Source organism: Lycorma delicatula, chromosome 3 (genome assembly GCF_047948215.1).
Source record: "Lycorma delicatula isolate Av1 chromosome 3, ASM4794821v1, whole genome shotgun sequence".
In the NCBI taxonomy this organism is placed as follows: Eukaryota; Metazoa; Arthropoda; class Insecta; order Hemiptera; family Fulgoridae; genus Lycorma; species Lycorma delicatula.
Genome location: NC_134457.1, coordinates 185,806,833 through 185,824,002, shown reverse-complemented (window position 1 = coordinate 185,824,002; position 17,170 = coordinate 185,806,833). Strand labels below are relative to the sequence as shown.

Here is a 17,170-nt window from a genome sequence, read left to right as displayed (position 1 = left end):
TGTTTAGGGGTTTATTTTAATGGTTTCTTTTAGTTTTATGGATGGATTTTTGTATAGCGTTCCATATCCGTATGAGTCCAGCGTTCTCACATCCATTTTTGGGTCTGACCGCAGGAGGCTAGGCTTTTAAAACCCGTGCTCCCTACGTGATTCCCCTTCAGTCCGTCCACTGAAGTCCTTTTTGGCTAGCAGGAATACGCCAGAAGGGGGCATTAGTTATTTGGAGGGAGCAATGCGCTCCCTTCTCCGGAGGAAGCCGCAATTGCTGATTTAATTTAATTGTAAGTTAAAAGAAAAGATTAAGTAGAAGCACTTCTTTGACGACTGCCCTTCATGGTGCATCTCCGCTGGGCTCTTTTCCGGACTCCTGTCCGTGACGTTGGGTCGCGTAGAGGGTCTTCTTTCTTCTTCCTTTTCTCCTACCGATGACCTCTTCATTCTTCTATAAATTGGATAGGAGACCTCGTATGATGTAAAATACTCTTACACTTACCTCCGCGCATGCGCCGTTTCATTTTAGTTCTACTACTCATTTGTTGGCGTTTGTTTATGCTTCAAATTTTACCAGTTACAATACATGGGATCCTCTATCCAGTTATAGAGTGTCAATACGCAGTTATTAGTTGTTTAAATCTTTTCTTTCATTTGCTCTTTGGGTTATATGATACCAATAACATTTTAGTGTTTCTTAGCCAGTTTACATGTGCTTCTTCAGTTTGTAAAAGGTTATAGCAGTATTTTTATGCAGTAAACTCTTGGAGGTCATGGTATGTGTTTAACTTGTTAAATTGGCAATAAATCATACATTTTTTAAACATAAATTGTTGAGAATTTAATTATAAGAAGATTGATGTAAATAATGTCAACAAAAAACAAATAAAATTTTAAACTTGTCGACTCTTATTAGCAACAAAACCGACGAAAACTTAGAAGAAAATGCTACAAAAAAAGAGACCAAATGTGTCTAGTAGGTACAATAATTTTAGACCTACGGAAAACAAGCTGGCAACACTGATTTTTTTCATCACAATTTGTTTAAATATTACTCATTGTTGTCAGTTAATCGTGGTATGTGTTAAATAACCTTTCGCTGATCAATCGTGTTTGCAGTATGACGTCGAATTTTTATCGTAAAATTTTCAGAAAACTGTTAAGAAGTGTAATTTTGTATTCATTTTACAGTACATAAAAATCAAGTCTGTTAAAAAGTGTGAAATTCTGTTTAGTTTTGTTTTGAAAAATGCCGTGTATCCACTAATGCTGAATATGTCGACATGATTTTCATGTATGGATTTTGTAATGGAATTGCTGCGGCAGCGGTTACGGAATACCGACATAGGTATACTGGTCGTGTTGTACCAAATCGTGAAGTATTTAGTAGAATTTTTAATAATCTTCGAGAGAATGGTACACTTCCCAGCACTCATATTTCATCTGAACGACAAGCAAATCACGCTGATGAAGGTGAAAACATTCTGCTGATGGTTCAACGTAGTCCGGCAACGAGCACACGATTTGCAACACGGCTCAATATTTCACAAAGTAGAGTATGGAGGTCATTAAATGGATTGCATCCTTTTCATATTCAGAAAGGAAGCATCTCCAGCCTGGTGATTACGCCAGCCGGCTGCAGTTCTGCCAGTGGGTTAAAAGGAATCAACATTTAATTCCATTTATACTATTTTTGGATGAAGCTACTTTCACTCATAACGGAATAGACAACACACGGAATGCGTATCGGTGTTTTGAAGAAAACCCATATGCTTCAGTGGAAAAAAAATTTGCAGCAACGATTTTCAGTGAATGTTTGGTGTGGTATCATAGATGACCAATTAATTGGTCCTTTCATACTACAACATCGTGTCACAGGGAGAAATTATCTGGAATTTTTACGTAGTGAATTTATTATATTGCTGGAAAATATCCCCGTAGAAAAACGAATTGAAATGTATTACCAACTTGATGGAGCTCCTACACATTTCACTAATGAAATAAGGCAATGTCTTGATGAAAAGTTTACTGGTAAATGGATAGTACGTGGAGGGCTGGTTAATTGGCCACCGAGATCCCCAGACCTCACTCCGTTGGATTATTGTTTGTGGGGATGGTTGAAAAAAGAGGTTTACAAGCAAAAAGTAGACACACGCGATTGCTCGCATTCTCAACGCTGCAGCTATAATCAAGGAACGCAAAGATACTGACAACACAAAATCTAATACAACGCGTTGAAAAGTGCATTGAACACAACGATGGAATTTCTGAAAGTTATTAAACCACATGAAATACTACTTGTAAGCAGCATTTTATCATTATCATAAAAAAAAAAAATCAGTAAGTATTCTTTCTTCCTCCAGTTATTTTCTACTGTACATAACGAAAATGTGTTTTCAATCTGTTAAAAATTAATCTGTTTTGTTGTTAATAAAAGTCGACATGTTTAAAATTTTATTTGTTTTCTGTTGACAGTATTTATATCAATCTTCTTATACTTAAATTCTCTACAATGTATGTTTAAAAAATTTATGATTTATTGCCAATTTAATAATGTTATTGTACGTCAAACGTAAAAAAATGTGTTTTTTTTACCCTATTTTTGGCGTTTTACATGGGATATCTTAGAAACTAAGAGAGATACAGTTCTGGGACCTATTTGTTTCGATTTCCCAGCTCAAAAACCATAAGAAACAATTGAATTTGCCCCTTAATTGACCTTCCCAGAATTTCAGACAGCCTTAATTTTGCCGTAGGAACTGAAACTCGGGCGAAATCTATCACCCTGTATAACTTGCTAACGAAGCGTTGTTGGACGTATGTTTATATGAATTTTTTCTTATTTTTAACCTCTAGAATGAGTTGTCAAAGTATTGCCCTATCTTCCTCTGTATAGGATGTGCTGGTCATCTAATCCTTTGATAAGTTTACCATTTATTGCTGATGCAATGCGTATAAAATGGTTTGATAAATTAAAAAGATTTTTATTTTATTGATAACAATTCTATAATAAAGATATTTTTATAAAAATTTGCCCTGCAATGGATATTTTCAATAATGCATTTCAGTCTATTATGTCTTTCTCAGAACTTATTGCTGTGGATGAAATGGCAATTCCTTGTAAAGGAAGAAGCAAAATAAACACCAGATCAAAATAAAAAAAATTGGGTTTTTAAGGTTTGGACTCTAGCTAATGCCCAGGGTTATGTTTTAAAATTTGAGTTATACCAAGGAGCTAGAGCTGTAACAGCAACAGTTAGGCATAATTGGAGATACTGTTGCAATGTATGTTGTTGGGACTGTCATAACTAATACCTTGGTGGGAGCTCAAAAAAACTTAATAGATATGAAAGCACTAGCAATAGATGGTAGAGGGTTTACAACCAGTGTGCAATGTCTAATAAAAATGTTACTGTCACCCGCTGGCTGGATAACAAGTTTGTTAAGGTAATGTCATCCTATGCAGGCTTGATAAAGTCACCTGTTGACTTTATATAAAGTAACCGCTTGATAAAGTCTCCTGTTATGAAAGAACACAGAAAAGAATAGTTGAGATGATATTATAACTAGTTCATGGGGGGCTTAGATCACTGGATTAAAAATAAAAAAAATTATCAAAGGATTTTTTTAATCATATTTTGAATGTGGCTATTGCAAATGCCTGGATTGTCCAGAGAACAATTTTGGAAAATGAAATGTCACTTGTCAATTTTAAAATTGATATCTGCCAGACTGTATTCGACATTTGCAAAAACGTTAAGAAGAGAGGTAAATTGTCCCAGGAGCTTGAATTGGACATCAAGAGAAGAGCCTGTTCTGGTTGTGTGATGAACTGCAACTTGATAGTGGAGGTCACTATCCAGAATAAAGAAAGCTTCCAAATGCACCAAGATGTCATGACAAAAATTGCTATCGCAGAACATATTTCTATATAAGATGTGACATACTAATATATCCAGGCTGTATGAAGAATTTTCATTCTTGATTTCTATGTTTGTAAAGTTTAGTGTGTAAATATTAATTGTGTAATGTTATATAAATGTTCTAGGACCTGAAGTAACTTGTGTTAGAAGAATATTTTTTTTCATGCGTTTGGAATATAAGATTACATTTATTTCTTTATAATATTTACAAACATTTTAGACATTTTTTTTAACTTAATTTTTTTGGTAAATTGCTATTTTACTTTGTAGCCGAGAACAAAAAATAGACTGTTACAAATAGGAAAGCAATTTCATCATGTTAGAAATCATTTTATATTATTGAAATATTTTAAAATCATATATATCTTTTTTTTTGTATATATATGTTTATATTGATACCATAATTCCATCTTTTACTTTGTAATAAAATTAATTTCAAAATAGCTTACAAATGAATTTAGCAGCAGTAAAAGTACATTGCAGTTTTTAAAACCTTATCTGAATAGTACTTAGTATGTGCAATGGCACGTGTGTACATTAACTTAAGCCCCTTTATAAGCGACTTAAAAAGAAATGATTTTATTTTTTTAAATTTTTACACAACAAATGAAGATGCTAGAAACTGCTAAAAAACGGGTATTTAAAAAAAAATAAATTGTCATGGAAGAGGTTAACAAAGTTGATGTTCTAGTTCAGTTTCATTAATGAAAATGATAGAATGAAGACAAAGTGCTGGGTGTAATCAGAGCCTAAACAAAGATTTTTACTCTTACTTGATGACATGTAATTTTTTGTTTATAAAAAAAAAAATAATCTTGATAATACTTTGTGATATTTGAAAAGAAAAACACTACATACATAATTTATATTAAACTATTTGTTACTATGACAGTTTGGAGAATGATACTAAATTTCAGTAAATAATAGCTTAATAAAAGTGACTGTAAATTATGAATTTAATAAAATTTTTTTTTTGCAATTTCTATCCCATCTATTTGCTCAGATTAATGCTTTCAGTTTTAGGTGACATCAAATTGTTTAGTCATTAAACATTAATAAACACTAACAGCATGTAATGAGATTGCACCACGTGTTGTTTAGATTCAGTAATGTATGGAAACCAGTTTAAAATGGTTTTGGCGATTGATATATTTTCCTTAGTTAACGTTAATTTCTAGGATTTCAAGACATTCCAAGTGTTACAGAAACACTATAAGGAATGGGGTTTACCGAGACAATGCTGAAATCTTTGTTATTAAAGTATATTTACAGAATTTATCAATGTTTCTTTCTATGTGCATCAGTTGAATTTTTATATGTTTGTTTTAGAGAATAATGGTGAATTCCCACCTATTACAAATTTTATTGATCATGGTGAATATCAGATAACATACTGTGTAGGAGATATTGGGTTTGTTGCGTTTAATAATTTTCAAGAGCATATACCTTTTGATAAAGAAGTTCAGGTAAATAAATTTATATACATATATATTTCTTTTTTCAGTACTTTGTAAATTATACTTATTAATTATTTGTTTGTACCGATAAATATTTTTGCCGTACCTTGCTTTGTATCTTTACCCTATTATAATTTTTCATTACTCTAATGCAGTGATTCCCTACCTCTTTAGCTTCATGATTCCCAAAAATTAAAAAAAATATATATATATAATCAATATTTCATGCCCCAACCACATCCCAATGAAACCTAGTTAAAACTATTTAGTTCTGTTGATAGCAATGGGTATGAATATGCATGTATGAAGTGTACAAACATGAGGAATTTACAAGTTCCAACTTGATGTATATGTGCTTCTTGTAATTTGGTCTGCTTGCATAATATTTGCTGTGAAAGTGTCATGTTCGAACATGCATATATGTCTGAACATATTACATAACTTTTATACTGCTCTTAGCAGTATAAAAGAGGCGTAAGGACTGTAGAACATCAATTTAATTTCAAATGTGAAGCATGTGTCTGGTGCCTTTATTTAAGTTTTTAATAGTGTAATCTCATTGAAAATAATAATAATTGAGATTTGGAAAATTGTAAGCAGATTCTTTGTAAAGCTGAAATTGTTAATTTTATTAAAAGTTTTAAAACAAATAATTAAATCCATGAGTAACATGTATTAAATGATATCATATATCATGAATTAAATACATAAGATATCAGTTAATGGAAATGGCATTTTTGGGATTAACTGATCTTATATAGGGTTATCTGTTATCATATGATTATGTCACCTGATATACAGTTATAATTTATAAATAGTGCTTACTATTTTTTTTATTCTTTAATTCGCACTTAATGAAAATTTTCAGTAAAGAGTAAACTGTACAATGTAAAAGTGAAGTTATTCTAAAAAATAATATCAGAAAATGCTGAATAATTTAATTTTTATTGTTAATTATTTTCAAATTTAAATGAATATAGACTTAATTAAACTGTCTGAAAACTTATAGCAACAGGTTGTTATGAAATGAAAGTAAAAACTATTGTAGATAAAATCAATATCAATCATAATATCAAAGATTGTGAAACATAACCAATTTATATAATAGTGTGCTTTTGGTTTACACAAGATTTTTCTGGTAGTCATAATTAATAATTATTATCAAATTTTTTTGCACTGTATAATAGAATACATTTAATAATCTTTCATGTGGATAACTCTAAAAACCAGTATTTTTAATTAAGTTGTGCTATTTATTAATTGTAGTAGTACAGCTGAACATTTATCAGTAACAGGGCTTCCAAAGCCAGTATTATAGTTTTAACTTTTTAGTTAGAATCAACTTTTTAGTTTTCCACAAATATGTATGATACATTTACCTATGGGTTTTCAAATCATAATGAAAGCTTGAACTATTAATTGCTTTGATTTATAAAGGGACAAAGTATATTACTTACAAAGATCACACTTTAAGTGAGATCTTTCTTTTTTTTATAAAATTAATTTTAATGTTTCTTAGAAAAAAAATTTTTAATTTTTTGTTTTTAATTTAAAAAAAAAAAATTAATAGCCCTACAGAAAAATAAAACAAAAGTGAAAAGTTAATTCTTGAACATATATTAAAAAACATATACAGGAACAAAGTACGAATTGAGAACTTCCTCTTTTTTTCTTTAAGTTGTTTAAAAAAGTAGACTTCTTTTAAAAGTTTTCAAAACTAAATATTTATAAGTCAGTTTTGTAGAAAAAATATATTGCTACATTGTTTAAAAAAAAAAAAAACTTGCTCTCTTATTTATTGTTTTGAGCTTGTTCTTTTAATTTTGTGAATACATTTTTAAAAAAATATGCAACTTCTGGAATAAAATAAGTACTCATTGAGCAAGTAAATGAACTTAGTGGAATTGAAAATTTCAAACCATCAACACTAATAAAAAGTAATATTTAATTTTAGAAAACTAATAACATGAAAATTTTCTTCTGTTTGTTGTCTTTATTTCTGGCTTATATAAACATTTCATATAGTAATTTCTTTTTCAGACATGTTTTAAACAGCCAGGTATCTACTGTGATGTATTTGGTGGAACTTTAAATAATAACTGGGAAGCTGATAAAAACCCTTGCACAGGAAAGTATATCCGTGTCAATGAAAATGGCATGGGAAAATTAAATATGGATGCTTATGAAGGAGCTGCTTTATTCCATATCAACTCGGTATGTTTATACACATCTGATATGCGTGTGTCTTTTTAATATTAAAGGAAACATTAATTTATTATGTTATATTAAATATTATATACTGGGTAATTATTTGAAACATTACCACATTTATTATTCAACAGCTATCAGTCCCATCTTATTTCTGTTGGCAGGCATGTACACCACTCTCAAGGGGAACCTTTTTAAAATTATTTTCAAAGGGGTAGAACCCACTCTCTCCGTTACACCTACCCCAACTCAAAAGTCTTAAATGGCAATGGTAACATTTAATTACATTAATTGGCAACCTGAAAACAATAATGAATTTTGGTGAAAAGAAAATTAAAATTCACCTACACCCATCAGAGTGATGGGTGTAGGTGAATTTTAATTCATCCTACAGAGTGTAGGATGCAAAAAACCGTTTGGGGTAGTACTTTTTTAGGCCAACAAAAATAACTAAAATTACGTGATATTACTTCTTAAACCATGAAATTGTCCATTCTTGTTAAAAATATGGGTTTTAGATTTCTCCAGCTTTGAAAAAACTTACCAGTAAACACAGCATTATAACATCAGTTCAACAGACGAAAAACTAGTAATAAGCTACCTACCTATTTCTTTGCTTGTAACATGTTGAAACTAATTGTTAATTAAAAAATAAAGCTTAAATCATTAATTAGTTAATTTTGTTATGAAATTTTTTAACAATAAAAGTTCTTAAGAAATAATATATGAAACACATTCTTTTTACCTCAATAAAATGAAGTGTTAATCTTTATTAATCATTTGTTCAAAATGATTCCCATTTTCCAGTAAACAATAATAAAGTCTTTGTCGAAATTCACATCTTACTTTAATAAAATTTCTTTAGTTACATCCCTACATGCTCTTACAATTTCATTTTTCAACTCTTGTATGTTAGCATGATAATTTCTTTACAAATTAATGATTTTAAATGACCCCACAAAAAAATGTCTTGTAGTGTAAGATGAACAAATTTTGCCGGCCACTCAACTCCTTCTCTTCTATTTATCCAGTACCAGGAAACATTTGGGCCAACCATTGTTGAACTGGAAGTGAATAGTGAGCAGGTGCTCTATCTTGATGAAAGCAAAGCATGTCTTTATTAAGTAACATGTTTCCATTGTCATCTAATTGATTTTCTAAGGAATCAACTATTAGTGGGTGAATAACTTCATCCAGCAACTGCAAATACTTTTCACCTGTCAAATTCCCATCGATAAATACTGGACTTATTTTATATTATCACCGTAAATCTCAGCCCAAACATTTATTTTTTAAGGATGCTGCATGTTCCCAACATTGAAAACATGAGTATTTACACCGCTCCAGTATCGGCAGGTATGTTTATTAACAAAGCCATATAGAAAGAAGGTGATCAGAAAAACAAATATTTTTTATAAACATTGAATTGGCATAAATTAATTGAATCATTTTTTCACAGAATTCAATCCTGTCAGCATCATCCTCAATCAGTTCTTGATGCAGTTGAATTTTATATGGAAAATATTTATTCAATTTTAATGTAGTGAAAACAGAACCATAAGAAACCCCAATTTCACTTGATATTTTATGAATTGAGGCCTGAGGATTTACTACTACATTTCCCAAGATTTCAACCAGTTAATTTGTCTAAAACCTTTTTGTCCTGCACGTTTCTTATTCATGACAGATCCTGTTTCTTTGAATTATTTTTAAAAGTTTTACAATGTAAGATCGTGAAACATTTTTATTTGGATGCAGTTCATTAAACTCTGGGGCAGTTCTTCCAGCACATTTATTTTGTTCTTTAAAAATTAGTTCAGTCCTTTCTTCCAGATTGTAAGTCATTTTAATGAGACAAATTTACTAAAAAAATGAAATGCCAAATGGTAGAACAATAACACAAACCAAATTCCAATTTTAACTAAAGAATACAGCAATTTAAATAAAACAAGATGATGAAATAAATACTTTTTGCCACTAATTACCTATAATATGAAAGAAAACAATTTGCGAAAATTTACGATAGAAACTAAGATTTCAATAATTGGCAGAAAATTATAACCTGTTATCAATTTTTCAGCATGTTGCCAGTAAATAAGTTGGTATCTTATTATTGGTTTTTCATATGTTTAATGGTGTTATAATGTTATGTTTACTGGTACGATTTTTCAATGCTGAAGAAACCTAAAACCCATATTTTTTTATCAAGCATGGACAATCTTAGTTCTAATCCTTTGGATCAATAACACTGTATCCCAACATAACCTAAAAAAACACATTTTAAAATAAATTTATTTATTTGTACAAAATTACTTGTCATGCAAAGGATTTCTATGAGATGTTACAAGCTACATTGTCTCATCTAAAATAAAATAAGTTTTCAACCCTTGAAAATTTAGAAAACAACCCTAGAGAACATTTAAGGGCATAGTTTGTGATGGTATTTTAAAAAAATCACAGATTTAATTCACAAATTATGATTATTTCAAATGTTTGAAGAAGTAATATCATGTAATTTTATAGTTATTTTTGTTGGATTGAAATTTAAAAAAAGTACTATCCCAAATGGTATTTCGCACCTACCAAGCGAAGAGGTGGGCGGATTTTAATTTCTTTTCTCCAAAATTCAATATTTTTTCCTGGTTATAAATTAATGTAATTAAATGTTATCATTACCATTTAAGATGAGTTGGGGTAGGTGTAGCGGAGAGGATGGGTTCCACCCCTTGAAAATAACTTAAAAAAATGTTTCCACTGAGAATGGGATACATGTCTGCAAACAAAGATATGATGGGATTGATAACTGTTGAATAATAAATGTGATAACTTTTCAAATGATCACCTGGTATAATATTATTTATATATAACATTATATTAAAACATCCATGTTTTCAGACTTGATAACACAGTGCTCACTGTGTATAAAATGTATGTACAAACAGTCAACACAGATCCTTTAGATTAATGAAGCAGATGCTAATGCGTGCAAATGATCTCAATAATTTTATAAGATTCAAGAATGACAAATTACACAAATGTATTAAGTTAACAGTGGATTAATAAAACTATTTTACAATAATATAAATATTCTGCAATTTGTGTGTATTATTAGATAAATCATTTATAAAATTTATGATGTGTATTTAATTTTTATAAATATTTTGCTTGTTTTAACTAAATAATGTAAAGCTGCAATGAAGAGCAGTGAAATAATGATGATGCAGTATAAGCCATTGCTAAGAAAAAAATTTTAGCCACATTGTGACATTTTAGAGTCACTGGTATAAATATTATATTAATAACTTCTAATTGGTATCAAATGTGTGGGTGGGCCAATAGAATAAGTGATAGAATAAAACTTTTAAAATAAACATTTATTTCTCAAATAAAAATTAATTTTTTAATTTTCAAATTAAAAAAAAATATATATATATATATTATTGAATTATATAACAATAATATTGACCTGGATTTCTTGTATAAACAGAAATTTTTACCTTAAAAAATGTTTTTTTTTTCACAATAGGCTTTAAATACTATGATATGATTTTAAATTTAATTGACATCTACTGGCTTTATGCTCTTGACAAGTTCTTAACTGAAATCTAATTTCTTAAATGTCTTACTATGCCAGACTAATAATATTCTAATTGTATTGGCTCCTTGATATTGTCACTTTCAATCTACATTCTTTTATTGGCTTCTACAGTAACAAGCTTATTAATCCAAAAACAGGAAATTTCTTGTTTATTTCTATGTTGTGGCTACAATACTTGACCACAGCCATCCTTTAAGTTATCTGTGTTATGTGAGGTTATTGTTCTTCAGTTATTTAGCAGTTCTCATGTTATAAACAGTGTTTTGTGAAAATCTATTTCATTTTTATTACAAAATCATAATTTTGTATTTTTTGTTCTGTTTTGAATTTTTAATGATGGATACAACTCCAAGAATGCACAGAGTTGGTTATTAGTGAGAAAAAGTAAACTTGATCTAAAATTTATTTGCTTTGGACTAAACTGGATCCAAAGAAGACTGGAAAAATGTTATGTTTTTCAACAGTCACATTTTTACGTTCAGGGGCTTAGGATTTTATACATTAGAAAAGCATCAGATGAACATACATTACTGGCCCATATCCAACAATCGGTTACCAATCTCTAGAAAAAAGTTTTGGAGTTGTTTCACATTTGAAAGCCCTCATTGTTCATTACTTCCAGTAGATTGTATATTGAAAAGGGATGGATATATCAAGATTCTGCAGGAAGGGTTGTGACACAACTTCAAAACAAATTCCTGCAAGTCAAAAGAGTGCTCCAGCAAGATATGATGCCTTTGATGCCATGCAGTATTGCCAAAAAGTGAAAAATCTTTCAATTAATGAAACATTAAAGTAATTCCTTGCCAGGCCATTCCTCAGACTTAAACCCAATGAAAATATTTGGACAATAGTCCAAATATTGGAATGGTTTCATGTTTAAAATCAAAATATGTGGCCTGGTAATCAAAGAATATAGCAACTGGGTACACTTCATATATGAACAAAAGATACGAGCTCCAACTCAATAAAACTGTACAAGATATTTAAATCATCATTCAGAAATTTTAATCATAAAAGGTTTTTGTTTTTTTAGATGCATTACTTTTAAAAAAAAGTGATTAATTTTTTAGGTTGGGTCTCTGATAGTAACAACACTTATACAAGCCAGTATTAGTTTTTGAACAAGCTTTGTTGGTTAGTGATCAGAAATATTACTGAAGTCAGTGATATAATTGCAGATATATTCATCAATTAAAATTGATGAGCTTAGCTGGACACATCTAGTTTAGCTAGAGTCATACATTAGCCATTAGCCATGATAGGTGGCTGGCTAATATATCATCACTGTTGAAGATTTACCTGAGCCATAACCTCTTGAAAACGCAACAGATTTGGAAAAGATAAGCAAAAAAATTAAAATTTTGATGCCAATAAGGAGGATCTTGAGTTTTGGCAGGCAATTTGAGTTTTGGTCAAAAAGATGTAATCTTTCCAACCAGAGTGTGTTAATGTGAAATCTGCCTTTTCTGCATGGCAAATTTTGAAATATATCATTTTTGTACATCGTACATTGCACATTAAACTAAACTTAAACTTGTGATGCCAAAATAAGAGTTTATAAACAATGATTTCAAACATATCATCTCAACTTAATTAACATTAAAACATTGTAATCATACTGACCTTTATTTATATGCTGATTATTAAAATAGAAAAGAGAGCTAAATATCAGAACTTGACATTAGATATTAATTCCAAAAGTTTTATTTAAATCACTGCGTTCTAAGTTATTTCTATCAATATAAATTTTCTTTTCAATGTTAATTATATTTGTTTCAGATGAAAATTACCAGAGATGAATTGTAAAATAAAATCATTACATAATTAATTGCATTGTGTGTTAGCATTATTATTATTGTAAAATAAAGTCATTAAATAATCTTGCATTTTGTGTTACCAATAATATTATAATTATTTTATTATTTTGGTTACCATAATATTTTACTGTGCTTTGTTTGAAAAACAAAAAATAAATACTAGTTTGGTCATAAATTTTTATAATTTTTTTTTAACCAATTTTGTTTTATACATTTTACATTCTAATATGAATTATCAATTAAACAATGCTATCTATACTTTTCCACTAGAATATTTTTTATTTCTTTAAAATAGTAACCATTTTGTATCACATTTTGATCTGGATTAAGTTTTTGACGAATTAATTTATTTCGGTATTGAATAAATTCAATAATTGAAAAAAATTAACGTGTACAGAAATATTAAACTTTATAAATGAAGATGAGATGAGATGTATAACAAATTGAAGTTTTTGAAGTATGAAAAAAAAATTATTCTTGGCACATTATGTGGATAGCTAAAGGCGATAATCACTTTAGTAGAACTGCAGCTTAGTTATACTAAGTATTGTTGTTTCTTATGTCAAGATAGTAGAAAAACCCACCGGGTTGGTCTAGTGGTGAACGCATCTTCCCAAATCAGCTGATTTGAAAGTCGAGAGTTCCAGCGTTCAGGTCCTAGTAAAGCCAGCTATTTTTACACGGACTTGAGTACTAGATCGTGGATACCGGTGTTCTGTGGTGGTTGGGTTTCAATTAACCACACATCTCAGGTATGGTCGAACTGAGAATGTACAAGACTACACTTCATTTACACTCATACATATCCTCATTCATCCTCTGAAGAATTATCTAAACAGTAGTTACCGGAGGCTAAACAGGAAAAAGAAAGAAAGTAGAGACAGAAAGAAACCACTACATTAAAAAAGAACTGGTGGAATTGAGAAGCTCTCATTCTGGTCAGAAGAATGTTATTTATAAAGCTCTTTGAATCCAAAGAATTTGTATCTTTCACCATTATATATAAAAGTTTGTCAAAACAATGGATCATAATGGCCAACGTATTATAATGAAGGATTCAGACTTTGAGAGGAGTTTAACCTTGGAAATGTAAGCGATGAGCACAGTGAATAGTTTTATCAAGATATACAAATTATGGAAACATCCTGCCAGGGAAAAATGAGTAAAAACATGTTTGCCAATTTTTACTGCAGACTGTTATGCAAGAAAAAATAAAAATTAGATTTAGAATACATGAGAAAACTAAAGAAAGGGTGTTATTAGGCAAAATAATTTACTGTAGACTGTATATCCCTTTTAAAAATTAGATTTACTAAGTCAGTTTTAACTAAAAAGCGCCCTCCATTCACTTCTGGTTTGCAGATTTGAAATTTTGATGACCTATAAGACATCATGTTTAATGCATGTAGCAGAAAAATTTTTTTTGTTCTAGTAATTTCTATTATGGATGTGGTAAAATGTTTCAACAAATTAAAAGAAAAATGTAAAATCACTGTATCATAATTGCAGCTACCAGTACAGTATTACTTATGCTGTTTCCTGAGGGGTAATTGATATAAAGTGTATTTTTAAAAGAGAAGTTAATTCACATTTAAAATGATAGTCCAGTACTGAACTGATTTTCAAAGTTATTTTCAGTGAACAAATCAGACCCTCCAGTAAATGGAAGCATGATAAACCATTGACAGTAAACATAAGCATAGATATTTTAGAATATTTTCTGAAAATTAGGCTAGTCTAAGTAAAGTGCATGGATAGGCCAGTGAACATGCAAGTGGAACAATATTGCTTAAGAGAAAGTGATTATTGGAAATGAGGAAACAGAGCAATAAAAAAAAGGCCTTATAACCATTACAAAATTAGTTTTATGCAAAATTTATTTGATACTGGACTTTTACATTTTATATTTTTTTGATATGTTCAATTGAAAGTAGTTTTTTCAGTCATTTTTAACATTAATGTAAGTTGATTTCAACTGTTTTTTCAAACAATCGGTTATTTAAAAAATAATGTGCTGCAAAAGAATATCTATTTTGTTTACAAAAATCACACTAACTGTTATAATAAAGTGGATGAAATCCACGCACATGTATAAAAATGTTAACCACCTTGCAGACGATGGAAATGTTTTACAAGTACAAAAAAAGGTTACGATAAGTTACACACTTCAACCAGTGTGACAATTTTAAATTCATTAAATCTGGCAAAGTAAATAAAGATTTGATTCAGCACAAGTCAAATATACTATTTGTCCATACCAAACAGATTTTACAATCATTTCAAGTCAGGTTTACCAGCACTCTGCAACAAGACTTATGAAAGAACTACATTTTTGTGAAAAGATCTTTAGCACAATTACAAGTATAATATTTAGAAATTCATTTTTAATACATTTATTATTGAGTTTTATTGAATTTAAAGTATTCAGGCTGGCCAATACATTTAATGTTATATGCAAATTTAGTTTATATCCCTCCCTCAGTATAAACTGATTAAAAATATATAAGTAGCTATTTATAAAATATAAATAGGTAATAATAGATATAGTAAATTTGATTTTTTGTACATCAATTAAAATATGATATACAGTGTTTATAAAATTGTGGGCTGGCTATACTTTTTCGGATTCTAGTTGTAAAACTAAACATAAAATATTCTTATGAAAAATGGCAATTTCTCCTTCGTTCTCACCGGTTCACCATTATGTTATTTTTATTAAAATTTTTTATATCAAGTTTGGATAGAGGAATTCCATTAATATTTGGAAAGCGACGTAGTAATAAATTTTAAAGTTAGCATAAAATTAGAACTTACAGACCTTTGCAAATTACAAAATGGTGGCCATGTTTATTTTTCAATCTCTTATATCTCTATATGTATAAATTTTATCAAAATGTTATTATTTGCTAAAGTATTAAGCCTTTACTTTTGAACAAATTGACATTTTATTTTTTAAAATTGGTTAAAAAATAGCCAAGTTATGGAAGAAAATTGATGTAATTTTTTGTCTGTTTTCATGTCCTCCACTTTATGTTCAGTTCGATTAAATATTAGTTGTTTTTATTTATTGTTAATTGTAGTATTGTAAATTAGTCACAAATTAAGTAATAATTTTTTCACAATAATAAACCTAATAATTAAAAAAATAAAACAGCTACCTGTAATAATCTTTTGTTAATTGTTGTAGAACATTAGGTGTACTTTTTTTTTTTTAAATAGTTATCAATTGTTAAAAGTTATAAGATATGTTCAAAGTGTCCACCATTAGAAATTACACAAGTCTCCGTTTTTTCTGAGAGCTTGTCTTAACCATTCAAAAATTCCAGGACTATTCCTAACTTCTTGAAATCCATTTTAGATCCTTTGCTGAAGATCCTCAATGCTGAGTATTGAAGTTGAATAAACAATATATCTCAAATGGCCCCACAGGTAGAAGTCAAGAAGGTTTAAGTCAGGTGATTGGGCACTGCCCCTCCATGGCTTAACCATTTTTCATGGAAAGTTTCATGCACGAAATCTGATACCAACTGACTAAAATGTACTGGAGCTCCATTGTGATGAAACCACATATTTCCTCTTAATTGTAGAGGTAGGTCTTCAAAAAAATGAAAGATTTTCAGTCAGACGAGCAAGATAATTTTGGTTTTATTTTTGAGATTAAAAATACATTATTTTTTGGTTTTATTTTATACGATAACATAGTTTTCTTATAACAAAACATGGAAGTAAACATTTTCCTATTCTTTGTAACATTTCTGGAGGTATTTCTTTTTTATTTTGGCGAACAGTGTCAAGAATCGTTATTTTATGAATTTTTAATAAATCTGTTGTCAGTGAGGTGGATGTAAACCAATTATTCATTGTGACATTACAATTACTTCCATGAATAGGCTGCATGAGCTCTGTCACAAAATAATAAGTCAATGGCAGTTTATTTGTTTTTGTAAATTTTCCTAAATAAGGAGTGGAATTTATTATACACTTTGTTGCATCATCACAAACCACAATGATTTTTAGTTGGTTTAGACGGCATATAATTTTTTTTATATGGGCAGTGTCATCTGAACACAAGCAATTGCTCATCCACCGTAAAGTATGAGAACCTTGCATGTAATTTTTGCGACAGGAACTAATAAATTTTTCCCATATCTCACGTAAAGGAACAAAAATGTC

General features: G+C 29.5%; 1 protein-coding gene across 1 annotated transcript in view; it reads left to right on the top strand.

Annotated features, from left to right (window-relative positions):
* LOC142322280 (alpha-amylase-related protein-like) overlaps nt 1-13,172 on the top strand; it is a 60,218-nt gene extending 47,046 nt beyond the window's left edge. Inside the window, exons 9-11 of the mRNA XM_075361188.1 lie at nt 5,244-5,380; nt 7,412-7,585; nt 12,960-13,172. Of these exons, the coding sequence (XP_075217303.1) occupies nt 5,244-5,380; nt 7,412-7,585; nt 12,960-12,986 (338 nt within the window). The 3' untranslated portion in view covers nt 12,987-13,172. The remainder of the gene's footprint in view (nt 1-5,243; nt 5,381-7,411; nt 7,586-12,959) is intronic.
* Nucleotides 13,173-17,170: the final 3,998 nt, after the last annotated feature.